This window comes from Sus scrofa, chromosome 15, assembly GCF_054392235.1.
Source record: "Sus scrofa isolate SSC_HxYL_T2T_F1_AM1 chromosome 15, Sscrofa_HxYL_maternal_Yorkshire_Landrace_v2.0, whole genome shotgun sequence".
NCBI lineage: Eukaryota > Metazoa > Chordata > Mammalia > Artiodactyla > Suidae > Sus > Sus scrofa.
In genome coordinates, this window is record NC_139397.1 from 80542516 (window position 1) to 80561112 (window position 18597).

The 18597-nt window shown below is 35.7% G+C and overlaps 2 protein-coding genes and 1 long non-coding RNA gene across 3 annotated transcripts in view; 2 read left to right on the forward strand and 1 right to left on the reverse strand.

The window, feature by feature from the left end:
* The window catches only part of LOC146395936 (uncharacterized), a 1175949-nt gene that overhangs the window by 912821 nt on the left and 244531 nt on the right, over positions 1–18597 (forward strand). The window lies entirely within an intron of this gene.
* DAPL1 (death associated protein like 1) overlaps positions 1–18597 on the forward strand; it is a 933549-nt gene that overhangs the window by 496745 nt on the left and 418207 nt on the right. The window lies entirely within an intron of this gene.
* Positions 1–18597, reverse strand: part of BAZ2B (bromodomain adjacent to zinc finger domain 2B) — a 394559-nt gene that overhangs the window by 37546 nt on the left and 338416 nt on the right. The window contains 6 exon segments of the mRNA NM_001445102.1: positions 485–547; positions 7173–7416; positions 8859–8933; positions 9798–10012; positions 11250–11504; positions 14680–14820. Of these exon segments, the coding sequence (NP_001432031.1) occupies positions 485–547; positions 7173–7416; positions 8859–8933; positions 9798–10012; positions 11250–11504; positions 14680–14820 (993 nt within the window).

Sequence of the window (18597 nt, forward strand, 5' to 3'; positions counted from 1 at the left end):
CACAAGTATCTCATAATATTAATCTCATAATATTTTTAAAATAAAAACTTCACTAATGCTATTGAAATTCAATTTTTAAGAAGTCCATAAATATGTATAGTTTATAAATCCAGTACCAATAAACCCAATAAACCTACTAATGTAAAATAAAACATAGGATGGTTAAACTATTAGCATGAAATTCAACCGAATTTTAAAAGTAATTAATTCCAAGAAATAAAACCATGCATTTATTAATTTTTTTAAAAAGAACTGAAGAATACAGGTGCTGGTTAAATTTAGTCCCATGTCTTGAGAGACAGGCTTTTAACCTTGGCATTAAACTTTTAAGGTTTGTGACAGTGTATCCAGAGCTCATTTTCATTAGTTGCAAAAAGCTTGTTTTTATTTAGCAGCCAGAAAAATTAATCCTATACAAGGCAGATTTTTGAAACACTGCAAAAAAAAAAAAAAAAATGTAAACCGTAATCTGAAAAGTGCTTACTTTACTCAGTTTTTCAATCTGTTTTTCTAGCTCTTCAACACTTGCTGCTTGGTCACCTTCATCCTATACATAACAAAATACAGTATCATTTACCTGCTTTCAAGATGTATTTTTTTTCAATCAGTAAATATTTAATGAAAGTCTCCTATATGCAAAGCACTAGAATAGGCACTATGAAAATGAGGAAGACCCAGTTCTTGCTCTCAATAAAGCTAATAATCTGGTAGGGAGACATATAAAACATTATACTAATAAATAAACTTCCAAATAGCAGAATGCTATAAGGACCTCAAGAAACGTATAGAGATTAAGAGTCATGGAGTACAGGGGATGGTGAGATTGCTTCCAGTAAGAATCTAAACCAAGAGACATTATATGGAAGAGGCTGTGTTTCATTTCGCTGAAGAATCCTTAGGGACTGATCAATCAGAGAAAAGAGGATAGGGCATTTCAGAAAGTTTGACATAGCTTGACATGAAGAGGTAAGGTGAGAGATGAGGCAAAGATGAGTTTAGGGCTAAACTGTTTAGAGCTCTAAATGCTTGGCAATGGACAATAATATATTTTTTGAGAGATATTAAACATCAGAACTATATTTTACAAATACTAATATGGCAATAGTTGTAAGATGGCCTGGAGGAGGGAAAGGAATACAACTGGCAAATCTAGTTAGGAGATTGCTGAAATGATTCAAGAAGAAAGGAGGATGTGGGCCTTACTAGGGTAAAAGTAAGAGAAAATGGAGAAAAGCAAATGATATAAGAGATATTACATAGAATTATGAAGTCCTGGTAACTCAGGGTTATGAGGCAGAGAGGGTGAGCAAGATAAAGAAAGGAGTAATTTATGATATTAAGGGCTTAAGTCTGGGAGACTGCAAAAGCATTGGTACCATTAACTGAAAGAGTCATTTTAGAGCAAAAAAGATGTTATATTTTGAACACACTGAGCTTTAAGGAGAAAAATAATTCTGACTACCTATAGTAGTGATTTCATAAATGGAAAGTTTGTATTTCATATGAATGAAAATATGAAATTTTTCATTCTAGTTAATGAATATAGCAAAGTTAACCCCAAAGTATATGTTTCAGAGGGAAAGCATGAAGTAATAGAAGGTTTACGTGCTTCTTCAGATCTCGGCTGCATTGTTTCTTTCGTTTTTTGGTCTTTTTAGGCCTCGCCCATGGCATGTGCAAATTCCAAGACTAGGGGTCAAGTTGGAGCTGTAGCCACTGTCCTAAACCACAGCCACATCAACGCACGATCTGAGATGTGTCTTCGACCTACACCATAGCTCATAGCAATTCCGGATCCTTAACCCACTGAGGAGGCCAGGGATCAAACTTGCGTCCTATTAGGGTTCGTCAATTGCTGAGCGAAAATGGGACATCCATCGGTTATACTATTTCATATAGGCAAATCATTTAACTCTATTTCCTAATCTGTAAATTGGTGATAACATTATCTTTTGATTATATTAACTGTAAAATGGGATTTTTGTGAGACTTAAATAAGAACGGTCTGAAAGTAACTGAGTCCCTTGCATGTAATGTGTAAATAAGTTTACTTTCTGTCTTTCTGAAAATTGTACTTTAATAAGAAGATACAGGTACATCTCAGGTTTAAAAAACATAAGAGCTTTTTTCTGAGGTTCACTTTCTATTAGCTTAAAAAAAAGTCACACTGTCACCAAACACTCTCACAAATACATTATTTCTAGACCAGTATTGTTATCTCCCTAATAAAAGAGAGTGAAAGGAAAACCTCAATAGTTTTACTGTTTTCTATCATTTATCCCCTTCCTATCCAAATTTAGGAGAACAATTTACAAAGGTACTAGGCATATTATTTATGCCAACAGTAACATGATTTCTATTTAAAAGAGAATGATAACCCTTAAATCTTGACTCTTTAATTAAATAGGTGTTTAAGAGCTATATGATTCTAAAGTGATCATTTGAGCAGCAGGATAAAGTTTGATGATTTGCTTGTGTAAACATCAATTCAATCAACAAATATTTGGATAAGACATCAAAGTAGCTATGTATCAGCTGATTTAACTAACTGCCATTTCTAAGACTTTTCTTATGATGAAAAACAAGTAAAATGTCTCTAAAGTTTTATTTAAAGGCATTTTGGCTACGAGTCCTCATAATTTTAAGAGATATGAAGGAATCTGAAAGGCTAGAGAGAAGGGCAACAACAACAAAACTAAGAACCCAGACTCTACCCCTGCCATGGTTCTCCATGGTTCCCTGTGGTTTCCCAAACAAAAAAGAAGCCAGTTATATGTCTCCATAAGGCTTATGTCTCTGTAAAGTTAAAGCCCATGCAGATTTTAACACAAACCTAAGAATCAGGAAAAGACTCCATGTGTTGAAGGAATGAAGAGTAAAGAGATGAGGGAATCATTCTCGAGACGAAGGGTTGTGACTTAGTCTCAGGGTAGTATCTTTGAATTGAAAGGGATCACGTGGGTCTCAATGAAAAATCTCCTGTTTGAAAGTTAAACCTTTTAGGAGGATAACTACTGACCCTCTACCCATACTTTAATCAAGAGGCCAAACTTATTTTTGCAGGAATAAATGTGCCTATTTTATCAATCAGGTTTATTAAATAGTTAAAATTTGATTTTATTAGGAAATGGCCAAGTGGCTACCAGTTCTTCATTGTAAAGAAAATCACCAAAGTCCTTTAAAGGAAATACTAATTTGGTTTCTTAGGTCCCCAAATAGTCATTATTTTCAAATGTTTTTAAACTCTTTTCTCATGTTAATAACAAGACACACATCTGCCAGGATTTTGATCAATGAAACCCTACAATCTAATTAACTCTAATTCAACATTCATAAAAAATACTACTTGAAATGATACATCTGGTCTAAAAATATTAATAATGATTTTTAAATTATTACTACTTATTTTTCATAGCTTTATCACTCTTAAAGAAAAAAAAAACATTAGTTTGATAATTCTCCATGTGAAAAGAACCAAGTGAAATAAATAATTTCTGTAAATAAATTCTAATTTAGTGGGATGACTACCCAGTAGAATACATTGAAATCCCAACACAAAGCTGTCAAGTTTATGAGTTAATGCCTTAAGACAATTTACAATATTAAGCACTGAAAAGGGATGTTAATGCTGTAAAAAGGTGATTAATATTGGTCAGAGAAGTTTTAACGCCTGCTATGGAAGCAGTTCCATTTGCAAAATGAAGTAGATTGGTTATAAACAGTACCATTTCGGGGGTAATTACAATTCTGATACCCAAATTATATAACCTTCACACTATTTGTCATGGCATGAAAATATTTGATCAAGTGATTTCAAAAGTACAACATTATGAAGTAATAATTTCTGCGAGAAATCTCAGTGTAATCTCTCCTTTCAGCCTAATACTCTTAAAAGAAATAAAGCTCACTTTAGTGATTTTTATCATTCTGGTTTCAAATATAACATTGGAGAGGAATTTATGAAAACATTTTGCATTTATGCTATTTTTACTTGAGAATTGTGAAGGATGTGGTCTTATAAATTCCTCTAAATTATTATCCAGATTTAGTAAAAAATTTAATTCAGTAATTTGTCATTGGTCTTGATTAGATATTATTTTCACACATTCCATCAATACATTCATCTCTCTAAGCCTTCTTTATTTCTCCGGCAATACTGAGTTGATACATCAAGAAAGGAAGGGAGTTCTTTCTAGACTTCTTTAGCTGAATACTCCTGGCATTGAGGGTATAAGGCTGTATATTGTTTTTTGAATGCCATTCTGCAACCTATCAATATTTCTAGCATTATTTTCTGGTAAAAGTTAAACAGTAACCTTTACCTCCCTTTTATATATGTCCATTTCCATATATGGTAGCTACCCTTAAACACACACACACACACACACACACACCCCTTTATATCCTTGCCTTCTTTCCTTTAGCCTACTCTTTAGAACTAGCCCTACCCCCTTACCTTAATTGAATCTCCTCCAATATTTTTAGGGATCTTCTACCATTAGTTATTTTCTTCATATCTTAAATCGTCAATGCACCTCTCTGACATTACTGACTCTTTCCCTTTAATCAAAAATCATCTCAAGTCTTTCACATATGAAAAATTCTTGGTCTTTGTCCTCTTCTAGGAACTACCCTTTCTTCTGAGGCACAATGCTCAAAACACCCATATTCACTTTCTTACTTTCTATTGTTCTTAATCAATCATGGCTTGGCTGCTTTTTTAACCCCTCTAACAAAATGATGCTGCCTCTGGTTAACAATAACCTCTGTGCAGCCAAATCCAGTGAACACTTTCAGTCCTCATCACACTAGACTCCTGCTCCCTTATCACTCCCTCCTTTTAAAAATGTTCATTTTTAAAATTTTTATTATTACATGTGTAGAAAAGGGTTAATATTGTAAGCCTTTAAAAGGTCAACTTACAAGGTTGGCCCTTAGCTGGTGTCTTGATTTTGGAGGGTTCCCCCATCCTAACTGATGATAGCTCACTGGATCTAAATTGTGATAACAATGTGGTTTATACTAAACACTTGTTTTTTCTTCTAGGAGTCTGGAATTTTGGCACATGCTATGCAGAGCCAAAATTCTATGTGACAGCCCCTAATAAAAACTCTGGGCACAGAGACTCTAATGTGACTCCTTAGAACACAACATTTCATACGTGTCACAACTCACCAGCCCATCCTGTGTGACTCCACTGGGAAAAGACTCTTGGACTTTGACCCATATGCCTTTCTCATTGCTAGTTCTGCTTTGTTTCTTTTTACTGCTAGAACTCATAGCCATAGCATGACAGGTGCTGAGTTCTATGAACCATCCTTGTGAATCACTTTGACTGTGGAAGTGGTCTTGGTCTTGAGAATCCCTGACCCACTACAGAAAGTTTCTAACTCTTTGTTCTTCTTCTCTAAGAAGTCTTATGAGCTCTTCTTAAATACTGACATTCCCTAAGATTCCAACCTCAGTCCACAGTCGAATCAATAAAACAATCCTCCTATGCAAACTTATCCCGCTTAATAGTTTAAACTATTGTCTATGTGCTAATAACTTCCAGACTATATATATATATATATATATATATATATATATATATATATATATATATAGTCTTTTCTAGGGCCGCACCCATGGCATATGGAGGTTCCCCGGCTAGGGGTCGAATCAGAGCTGTAGCCACCAGCCTACGCCACAGCCACAGCAACTTGGGATCCAAGCCACATCTGCAACCTACACCACAGCTCATGGCAACGCCGTATCCTCAACCTACTGAATGAGGCCAGGGATTGAACCTGCAACCTCATGGCTCCTAGTCGGATTTGTTAACCACTGAGCCACGACGGGAACTCCAGGATTCATATTCTTAAATCCAACTGACTGCTGAACTTCTGCGGAGGCATCTCAAAGTCAACATGTCTGAAATAAACCTACCATCATTTCCTGTCTGAGTTATCTGTTCCATATTCCCTCCCCTTCCATCATCTATTTACTCTACTCCTTCTGACTTCTCTATCTCAGCCATTATGGCAACAAAAGCAAGTAGTCCCCAAGCCAGAGAGCTGGAATCAGGCCCACCTCTCCCTCCATCAACCTATGCAGTCCATCTTCAAATACTGTTCATTTTCCTCCTCAACATTTATTGTCATTTCCTTCCATTGGTCTGGTTTCAGACCCCTCACAAATCACCTAAACTACTGCAATATCTCCTGACTAATCTTTCCATCTCTGATCTTGCCGTAATCAAATCTATTTCTAATCTTCCACAGAGCTGCCATAGTGAGCTACTTAAAAAATTACGTCTGATTATGTCATTCCCTCACTTATCGCTTCAATGGCTTTCTATCACCACAAAACTCTAAATTCCTAGTTCACAATTGTTGCATATGAGGCTCTCTATTCACACTAAAGCACATGTAAGTCCCTTAAAGCATACTGTGGTTTCAAGGCTTCTGTGTCCTTAGTCATGCTATTCTCTCTGCTTGTAAGATTTTTCTATGGATTCCTGGACTCTTTTCTAGGTTAACTTTCAGCCCAACTTGTAGCCTCAGCTAATGAGTCTTTGTGAAAATTTATTCCTCAGAAAGGTTAAACGTCCTTCCTTCATACCTGCCTAGCATATTGTAAACACTGTTACCAAAGCAGTTAACACATATACATTATATTTTCTTATTGTAAATCTTCCTCAGTGAGACTGTAAATTGAGAGGGAACTTTCAGTGCTTTATTCATCTTTGATCAAAAGAGCCTAGAGGTAGGCACTTTAATAAACTTGGATTTGAGAAACACTAGTTTCACTAAACCCAGCAACACTTTTAAGGCATGAAGTATTATGCAAAATAAATGTAGATTTCATGTTAATAGAATGAAAAAGGATATCTAAAATTAAGAATCTGTACAGTTCTTTGGAAAACTCTCAAGTCATTACACAAACAGGAAAATTTAACTTTGTTTATTCAATCTAAGTACTTTCTATGTATAGATATTGTATTTAACATTTACCTAGAAATCACAAAAAACTTTGAGATGAATATTATAATGTTCGGTTTTCAGATGAACAAACTGAGTCAAAGGTCACAATGGAATTCAAACCCAAATCCATTTGACTTCAAATTCTGTGTTATTTTTCAATGTCACATAGTATTAGTTAAGTATTAAAATCAACCTAAATTTGATTACCTCATCTTCACAGGTCTCAGTCTTCTTTCCTTTTTTGTCTTCTTTATCTTCTTCTTCCTCCTCCTCTTCATCAGCTTGGTCATCACTATCATCGTCATCATCATCGTCATAATCACTATCTCCTCCCTTCCTTCTACGCTTGCGTCCTGGAGTGGGTGTGCCCAAAGGATGCTGTTCTTCTCCAAGATCAATGCCACTTGAAGTGTCTCTTTTACCTGTTTTCTTTGCATGAATGATTCTGAGCCTATAAATATGAAAAAATGATGATATGGAAGAAAAGGTTTCCCTCTATACTTTTAAAGAGCATACTATGAATTTTATGCAAAAATACCTTACAGCATTTCTTACAGTCATCAATAAATCAATGACAGTAAAAATTAGAATTAAGGGAAGTTCCCATCGTGGCGCAGCAGAAACAAATCTGACTAGGAACCATGAGGTTGTGGGTTCGATCCCTGGCCTTGCTCAAAGGGTAAAGATCCGGCATTGCTGTGAGCAGTGGTGTCAGTCACAGACGGATCCCATGTTGCTGTGGCTGTGGTATAGGCCGGCAGCTGTAGTCCAATTAGACACCTTGCCTGGGACCCTCCATATGCCGTCGGTATGGCCCTAAAAAGCAAAAATAAATAAATAAATAAATAAAATAAAGGAATATTATATTTCTAAAACATAAACATTTTAGAATTTAAATTTCTAAAACATTAAATTTAAGAAATATTTTCCCAGGAGTTCCTGTTGTGGTGCAGTGGTAACGAATCCGTCTAGGAACCATGAGGTTGCGGGTTCGGTCCCTGCCCTTGCTCAGTGGGTTAACGATCCGGTGTTGCGATGAGCTGTGGTGTAGGTTGCAGACATGGCTCAGATCTGGCGTTACTGTGGCTCTGGTGTAGGCCGGTGGCTACAGCTCTGATTGGACCCCTAGCCTGGGAACCTCCATATGCTGCGGGAGCGGCCCAAGAAATAGCAAAAAGACAAAAAAAATAAAATAAAATAAATAAAGGAAAAGGAAAAGAAAAAAAAAAGAAATATTTTCCCAGAAATTACAGAATATACTAACTTTAAAGAATTATTCTGGATATCTTTTTGGAATTAGAATACATTAAAAAAAAAAAAACAGAAAACTGAAAAGATTAATTCTAGTGATGGCCAAGTGATAATTCCTGATCCTATACTATCTGAGTAAATAAATTTCAATTCAAATTACAGCCAAAAAACTATTCTTTTAACATAGAAGTAGAATAACCTTAGCATTATATTTCCTGTCAGGAAGGTAATTAGGTTTCAAAGCTGACACATTTAGATAGGTTAGACTCTGTAAAAGCAAACTTTAATTAGAAAGTAATTAAGGAAAAAAAAAGGGGTGGTTCCAACCAGATTCCACTTATGACAAAAGTAACATGATAGCAACAACAACCTTAGAATATGCGATTCCTTGCCTTTGAAAGAAAAAAGATAAACTGATATTCTTCTAAGTTTGAAGCATGTGAGCTCAATTAATCTCATATCTTTTGTACATTAAAAATTCTGGCCCTGAATTTTATTAATTTCATACCTCAGCTTAAGCTTTAATTTTCTAATTCTTAGATGAAATAACGTTTAAATTCTATCTTTGCAATTTGTATGTTTTACTCGGGAATTTATAAAAACAGAAAATAGTATATTAATTTAAATAAAAACAGGACTTACTTGCGGAGTTTACCTTCTACAACCCATTTATCTCTCCTCAAGTTTGACATATAATCAATATTCTTGTCGATTTCACTGCCAATGCAAAAGTTTATTAGAAGACATAAACTTAATCCACTATGCAATATATTAAATTAGTAAGCAAAGTGATGCAGTTTTTTGGCAAGTAATAAATGATTGCCAATGATAGCAAAAACAAATGAAAAATTATATTAATACGTAGATAATAGATGTATAGAAAACTTAGAATGTCCAGCAATGGTAGAAATGCCTGGCTCTGAAATATCTGAATTGTTTCTTTTCCTAGAAAGGTAAAGGAGTAAAAGTAACATAATTAAAATCTGTAAAATAATGAATAGCAAGAATAAGAGGAACATGGATTTGTTCACCAAATCTTCAAATACTAGAGTGCAGGATTTACTTTGACTCTTAAATGAGACTAGGTATTTTTTTTTAAAGTACTAATCAGTACACAATAAATAATATTAAGTTTGTATTATCACATAATAAAAAGTAGGTGGGTAATTCTACAAATGACTAGTAAGGAAAATCAGGTAGTCATGTATCAACAAAAGATAAAAGAAAAATTCTGGGTTCTTGCAATAGTGCTGGATTCTGGAGCAATATGTAGCAAGAAAAAAAATTTACATTTCAGTATACAAATAAATAACAAAATAACTAAATTAACAAAAAGGGTTACAAAGATTGTATGCAGTATGATTCAAAAAATCTTTTCAAATAGATTGCAAAGAATTTTTACAAAGAAATACATTAAACAGTAGTAGTAATCTCTAAATGGCCAGATTAGTGTGATTTTAATTTTTTTTATTTGTGGTAGTCTGAAACTTCAGCATTCGCCACAAGCAATTTGTATTACTTTGTTATTAGGCAAATTCAAAACAGAAAAGAATCACCAGAAATGTCTGGGCATACTCTTACCTCACCACACTCTTGCTGCATGCCAGTTCATTGATCAGGAAAGCCAGAACTGAGGCTTTCTGTGCTGGAGTGTGAGCCTGAAAAGCCTTGGTCTTCAGGCTTTCTGTAAGCTCAGTTTGCCCACAGTGTGCTTCCATAAAAATCTGCAAAATCTCGGAAACATTGTCTCGATTCACACCAACATTTAGCAGATGTTCTCCAAGAGCTGTTTTGGCCTATAAAAGTTTGGCATTTTTATCAGTAATGATCGTAACAACTCATAATATACAAACAATAAGACTTTTAAATATTGCTATTACATGATTTAGATATTATTGACAAGGGCTTTATTTACATTTTTTATGAAGTGGAGATAAAATAGTCAACAGGTGATAGACAAGTTTTCAGGTACTTGTAATCTTTCTGTTCCTTCTTCAAAACCTTGGTTAAAAGTTAGGTGAGCACAACTGGTGGGAAAAAATAGTTCTATCATCCCTCCCTTGACTGCATAAACTATCCCAAGCTTTTCCAGGCTTTATCTATCAATAGAGGTGGCGGAGAGGTTGAGGAGTACTATTACTGTGTTTTCTTGCTCTATGGCATCATGGATTTTATCGCCTGGTATGCTGAATGAATAGGGAGATGGAGGAAAAAGTAATGGGTGCATTTGGAAGCTTCTCTCTCTATAATATTATCTAGAGCAAAGCTGACTGTAATGTGTATCTTAATTGGAATTAAAATAAATTTGAACTTATTGAGTATCCACTTAGCAGTACAGAGTCTCTGTAGGTGCCTTGATCAGTTAGCCTCAAGTTAATCACAGCAATTCAGAGAGAACACAGTATAATTTCAGAAGGCATACATAAGTTCTCATGGCTTTATGAATTATGAATTCTCTGTTTCAATGAATATCACTGGGGTATTTCCTTAAACCAGTTTAGTTTTTGCCAAAAGCCACAAGAAAAAAGTAATGTGGGAATGATTTACATTCCTTAGGCTTTATGAACCAGGTTTTTTTTCTTCTTCTTTTTTTTTTTTTTTTGTCTCTTTGTCTTTTAAGGCCACACCCATGGCATATGGAAGTTCACAGGCTATGGGTCGAATCAGAGCTGTAGCCGTTGGACTACACCACAGCCACAGCAACTCAGGATCTGAGCCGGGTCTGCAACCTACATCAAAGCTCACAGCAATGCCAGATCCTTAACCCACTGAGCAATGCCAGGGATCGAACTTGCGTCCTCATGGATGCTAGTTGGGTTCGTTAACTGCTGAGCCACGATGGGAACTTCCTGAACCAGCTTTTTCTAAGTTTGTACCAGTTTTTATGTAAAGCAAAATCTACCTTTAACTTTCCGAGATGTTATGTAGAAAAAACTGGACCAGTCTACACAAATCTTCTGTTAATATGCTCAAGCCAGCTATTAATGCACTGAGAGTACAAATTTTAAAAAATTATATTTTGTTTTTTTTTACCTTGTATCCTGTAATTAGACCTGGATCACATACAGCAGCTGAGAGGAGCCTCACAAGCAAGTCTTGTACTTCACCCATGCTGTCCCCTATATTTAGCAATCCCTCTTGAAGAACACTCAGGTTTGGAACATCAATATTCACATCAAAGCCCAAAACTTTACCAAAGTTTCGTAAGAACTGCACCACCATGAGACAGTCTGAAAATGTACTTCCAGAGAGAACAAGTCCTGGAATACGGGGCAACTCTGGCAAAGGCTGAAAATGAAATAAAATAAAGAAAGAAAAAATAATTTTAAAAGCCATGATTTAGTATTTCATGAAGTAAAATAAGTTGCTTCCTTCCTCTTGTATTATACCAGTAGTTTTTCCTCTGGATTTTAAATTCCCTGGGGGCATTTCTGTAATCCCATGGTAGGAAGCATAGAATCCTGAATACAAGTAACGATCAATAAATTTTGGTTGGGAGTTCCCATCGTGGCTCAGCGGAAACAAATCTGACTAGTATCCATGAAGATACAGGTTCAATCCCTGGCCTTGCTCAGTGGGTCGGGGATCCAGTGTTGCTGTGACCTGTGCTGTAGGTGGCCGACTTGGCTCAAATCCTGTGTTGCTGTGGCTGTGGTGTAGACTGGCAGCTGCAGCTCTGAGTTGATCCCTAGCCTGGGAACCTCCATGTGCCGCAGGTATGGCCTTACAAACACACACACACACAAATTCTTTATTTGAACTCAGCATGAACTTAGATCTCTACAAAAGACAATGTTAATTTTAGCTTGCATATTGACAAAGCATGGGTTATATAACTGGAGCAAAAATTAAATAACATAAGAAATAAATAGCTCAAAAGTACTTTAACATGAACATACCTAGTAGGGCATGTGCAATAGCTTCTTCTAATGATGGACACTGATTTATAATTCACACCCTTTTGGAAGCTCAGAAACTAAGGTCGGAGAGAGTGGTACCATCTTTAGCTAATGAATGCAGATAAATTACTCAGTGCACATAATCAGAAACCATGCCCATAATAAGAATCCAGTAGTATTCCAACTTATCAGTCTTTTGATTTCCTGCCTATATCAATTCTGTACTACAATTAGAAAGTTGGGAGTTCCCGTCGTGACGCAGTGGTTAACGAATCCAACAAGGAACCATGAGGTTGCGGGTTCGGTCCCTGCCCTTGCTCAGTGGGTTGACGTTCCGGCGTTGCTGTGAGCTGTGGTGTAGGTTGCAGACGTGGCTCGGATCCCGCGTTGCTGTGGCTCTGGCGTAGGCCGGTGGCTACAGCTCCGATTCAACCCCTAGCCTGGGAACCTCCATATGCCGCAGGAGCGGCCCAAGAAATAGCAAAAAAAAAAAAAAAAAAAAAAAAAGAAAGAAAGTTGCCTCTTTTTCTACTTCTCAAATATGCTCACATATTAACATTTTAATGACTAAATTATACTATCAGTTATCATGGACATTAAAAAAAAAGAAATAGATAATCTAAATTAAAAACATTTTTGTCCATGATGGGGATTCAATAATAATACTTTCAATTCTGATTGGGAAAAAATATGGCTTATAAATATTTCTATTTATCTGAATTGGTTCTTGCTCAAAACAGCTTCCTGGAGTTCCCGTTGTGGCGCAGAGGAAATGAATCCGACTAGGAACCATGAGGTTGTGGGTTCGATTCCTGGCCTCGCTCAGTGGGTTAAGGTGGGTTAAGGATCTGGTGTTGCCGTGAGCTGTGGTGTAGGTTGCAGACGCGGCTCGGATCTGGTGTTGCTGTGGCTGTGGTGTAGGCTATCAGCTACAGCTCCAATTAGACCCCTAGCTTGGGAACCTCCATATGCCGCAAGTGCGGCCCTCAAAAAGACAAAAGACAAAAACAAACAAACAAACAAACAAAAAACAGCTTCTTCCACTCTGCACCTAATAACTAACCAAAGACCTTTTCTACTAATAATATGTGGAAACACAGAACTATGGATAATAGCTGATACTATACAAATCTTCTGTTACATATGAAAACATTTAATTCTGAGTCTGAACCATATTAGACATACTCATTTCCATATGATTCTAAAAATTTATGTAACAAAGGTAACAAAAGTCAGGCTTAAATTGGACTTACATATATTTTACATATATTTGCTATAGTGCATACGGACTTAAAAATAAAATATCACTTGGGATCACTTAGGATTAAAAAAATGATCATTTAGGATTAGCAAGTAAAAAGCTCACTTAGGATTTTAAAAAAATTACTCACTATGAGCTTATTAATTGTGTTAATTAACCAAGATATCCATTTTGTGCTTAGGAAATTTAAAAATCCAATTGACTAAAACCAGTATGCATAATTTCATTTTATTTAAAAGCATTTATCTAAGTAAATAAATAGAATATTAATATAATTAAATTTTCCACTTGGGTGCTAAAAGTTTGCTTTAAGCACTTTAGAAAAGAGTTTGCAGAATCAAGAGACAATTACTATTTATATATTAGATGAATGTAAGTAAATATAGATGCTACTGACCAAGTATAACAACTATTATTGAGACTATTACAGAGATGATAGGAATATCTTCTTAACTATAGTCAAACACAATTGATTTCTACTCATAAGCATGTGAAATCATGCCAGTCATCAAGATGATTTTGCTCTTTCCAAGTCATTACTTTTATGTATTTTAGCAACATTACAAATCTGTGAAGCATGATGGAAGAGAAAACACACATGGGGTACTTTGGTTGGACACATTTCTTGGCTTTCAGGACATAAACAGTATGAGCTCTGGAGTTTAACAAACCGGGGCTTAAATCCAAGTTGCTGTATTTGCTGTATAATCTTGTGTAAGTTCCTTAACCTCTCTGTGTCTCAAGTTTTCTGTTAATGGGCATAAATATCAATTCTATAGGATTGTGGTGAAGATTAAATGAGAAAATGGATTTAAAGCACTTGGCATAGTGGCTGGCCTGTAGTTAACATACTCAATAGTTAGCTACCATCACTAAAGCATTGAAGGAGGTCAGAGACTATAAAGCCTACATATTTAAATGTCTATAGAGGCATGCGGAGGAGTTAGATCTTTCTGTACCTACATGCCTGGGAAGAGCCAAATGAAACATAGAAATCCTATGAACTTCCATAACTCATTTTTGGAGATTTCTGCAGTCTTTCTACTTAAATTAAAAAGGTTGGCAGTGTTCCATTTACATAGTAAAAATTGCAACTATCAACACAGGGCTCTAGAGAGGTTTGCTGGTGGCCATTCCGGAGAGACAGATTGACCTAGACTTGGGAATCTACCTCTCTAGCTAAAAAGGCAAGGCCTTCATAATGGCAGCTCTGGAGAAGGAATCAGGTGAGAACACAGAAAAAATTAACGAATTATGTGATCATTTCATTAATTAAAAAAAATTAATGAATTATGTGAATTACCTTTTGGTCTGCTAAGCACATGTCTTCATTAGGCTTCTTTAGCTCCTTCGCCATTTCTAATTCTAACCTTCGTTGCTCTAGTTTACGCTCTTTATTTAATCTTTTCTCATCACGTTTTTCTTGCTTCAAACGTTCTTTTTCCTTAAAAAGAAAACCATAGTCACATATTCTCATTAATCATTGCATGTGTTTGAAAAATCCCTAGTTAGAATTTTTAAAATGTTCAAAGTGTAATTCCATGAATAAAATTCATTTAGGAGATTTAAGAATAGACTTGGAATTACACAGAAAAAAATGGCTTACTTTGTTTTTCAGTATTTTCACCTTTTGAATTTCAAATTTCATCATCTTATGACTGTATGTATATATATACATGTACAAAATATCAATATGAGATTTAACCTAGATTATTTTGTTATTCAAAATTAATTTAATCCTTTCTCATGTTATGAGAATAAAATACCCATTTATAAAAACAAATACAGAAAATGCACATGGGCTACTAAATATTTATAAAACTAAGTTAACTAATATTGACAAAAATTTTTATGTAGCTCCTGGAAGCAAGAAGAGATTTACAGCATGAAAGTGGAAGCAATATGTTTGAATTTGCAAAAGCAGTTCTTTCAAAGTGAATGAGGTAGTCTTAAGATATACACTTGTGATGAAATAAAAATATTATTTACCACTATAAATAACATTTAAAAGAATGTAAAATGGGTTCCGAAGTCAATTCTAAAAGCATTAAAATATTGCAGGTAATGGCAACAATATGGAAATAATTTCCTATTTCCCTGTTGCAAGGGATGACATTCTGTTGGAGAAAGTCAAATGATTTCTCTAATACTAGTGTCATTACTTTATTATACCTCAAAACAATTCTTTAAAATCAAAGTATAACTGACTTATTATATTGGTTTCAGTATTTTTATACATTGTGAAATATTGAGGTCGAGATATGTGCACCTTTTTATAGAATATGCTTAAATTATTATTCATTTTTATACTGCCTCTAAATTTCTGGGTTACTGATTTATGCAGACATTTAGGAGGGGAATGATAAAAAACTTTTACATGAAGTTATTGATATCAAAAATGTCATACAATTAGTCTTATCAATTATAAACTAAAAGCAGGTTCTGAAAGTCTAATAACATGAAATATACACAATTAACATGTAACATTCCCATAATACAGATTTCTAAATCAAATTATCATTGGTAGAACAATATTGTTTTCTAGAATTGGATGTTAATCTTTTTTATATTTTCTAGTTTCTTATTAATGTTTTTCTTGGTCTCTCTCTTTTTTTAAAAAAATCATTATTATTATTTTAGGGCCAGACCTGGGGCATATGGAGGTTCCCAGGCCAGGGGTCAAATCAGAGCTGTAGCTGCTGGCCTATGCCACAGTCACAGCAATGCATGATCTAAGCCACATCTACAACCTACACCACAGCTCATGGCAACACTGGATCCTTAATCCACTGAGCGAGGCCAGGGATCGAACCTGTGTCCTCATGGATGCTAGTCAAATTCGCTTCTGTTCAGCCACGATGGGAACTCTGGATCTTTAATTTTTAAACACATGAAATGCTGCTTTTCCAAAGAGAAGACAAACTTCTTGGTCACTTACCAGAATAATGAATTACAATCACCAATAGAAAAAAATGTGTTAACATTTATGATGGAGCATGATGGAGGATAATGTGAGAAAAAGAATGTATATATGCATGTGTGACTGGGTCACTTTGCTGTATAGTAGAAAATTGATAGAACAGTGTAAACCAGCTATAATGGAAAAAATAAAAATCATTAAAAAAAGAAAAAATATGTTAAATGTCCCATAAATTCCAAACTAGCTGGTATAAATTTTTCTACTATATAGGAATAATCCAGAATTTTTAATGATGTTTTAAATAATAGTTATACAGTAATTGTGACTGCTCTACTATTTACTAAGAACTGTTAAAATAGTTTTTTTTTTTTTTTTTTTTTTTTGTCTTTTTGTCTTTTTGTCTTTTGTTGTTGTTGTTGTTGTTGTTGCTATTTCTTGGGCCGCTCCCACGGCATATGGAGGTTCCCAGGCTAGGGGTTGAATCGGAGCTGTAGCCACCGGCCTACGCCAGAGCCACAGCAACGCGGGATCCGAGCCGCGTCTGCAACCTACACCACAGCTCACGGCAACGCCGGATCGTTAACCCGCTGAGCAAGGGCAGGGACCGAACCCGCAACCACATGGTTCCTAGTCGGATTCGTTAACCACTGCGCCACGACGGGAACTCCAAACTTTTTTTTTTTTTTTTTTGTCTTTTTGTCTAAAATAGTTATTTTAAAAAGAGCGAAAGGATCTATCTACATGACTAATGCTCTTTTTACTGTGCCAACTTCACATTAGCGGCCATCTCGGGGTACATAGATACTTCAACGATACGCAGACAGTAAGTAGAGTGCATTTAATGCCATGAGATAAATGTGCCTTATATTCTTGGATATCACCTTTACTTAGTGATATGCAGTATTTTGCCAATTTAAAAAGCATGGCCAAGAGTTCCCATCGTGGTGCAGTGGTTGACGAATCCAACTAGGAACCATGAGGTTGCGGGTTCGATCCCTGGCCTTGTTCAGTGGGTTAAGGATCTGGCGTTGCCGTGAGCTATGGTGTAGGTCGCAGATGCAGCTCGGATCCCACGTTGCTGAGGCTCTGGCGCAGGCTGGCGGTTACAGCTCCAATTGGACCCCTAGCCTGGGAACCTCGATATGCCGTGGGAGCGGCCCTAGAAAAGGCAAAATGACCAAAAAAAAAAAAAAAAAAAAAAGCATGGCCATAACACAGGATAGAATATAAAATGATATCAATTTTTAGAATAAAATGGAGATTTTCAAGACACCTTAGAAATTTGCAGGACATTTATTACTTAAATACCAGCATCTACTCCCTTGAGGGGATACTTGAAAGGAAACATTGGGTCTCTAAACTGAACAAGTTTATTTGCTAATTTATTTAGTGAATGCTATTGAATTATATAGAGCTAATATAAATTCTATGATTCTGGTACAAAGTGACTCTCAAAGAACCAGAGCTTCTAGGATCCTCTCAACGATCAACTAATATTTAAAATGGCATATAAGGACAGTCACAAACTAGCCCCACACAAGTTCTGGTCTACTAGCTCATGATTCGCAGTGAATTTCCCACACTTGTCACATTGTGTGATATACCAGTGTTGAGGAGACATTGTAATGAGTTTGCGGCATTGCTTGAATGCTAACACTAATCACCAAGAGAAGGAGGAGGAGAAAGAAGAAAAGGAGGAGAAAGGGGAAGGAGAAGGGGAGGAGGAGAAGCAACAAAGCCAAGAGAGGTGTGTACACAAGGTTAAAACTGACTAACCCCCTCTTTGCAACTTCCTCCTCTCTGACCCCATAGGCTCTGTTTAGTCACAACACTGTACCTGTGTACATGTCATCCCCTCTGCCTGGAATGCATAGCCCCTCCTGCTTTATACAAAAATAAAACCTGTGTTTTTATTTTTCCCACAACAAGTTCAGGGATTTTAATATTTCCCTTTTCGTGCTTCCACATAACTTATTATAGCATTTATTGCACCAAGTGACAATTATTTGTTTAAAGTTGATCTCTCCCACTGTGGTGTGAGCTTCTAGAGGTCAAAAGAACAAACTCATTCACCCGCCTCTTTTCGGACCTATTCAATTCCCAGCAATATAGTTTGCCAGAAAACTTCACGAGAGATTTTAATGATTTTATCATTCTCTCCGACACTCAAGCCTGTATCAATTCAACTTTCCTCTCCCACTGGTCTGTTGTTCTTTTTTCCAATTATACCAGTTAAACTATGTCCATAATGGACATATTCAATGTGTCTTAACATGTAAAAGTTATCAAAGCATTTGTTAG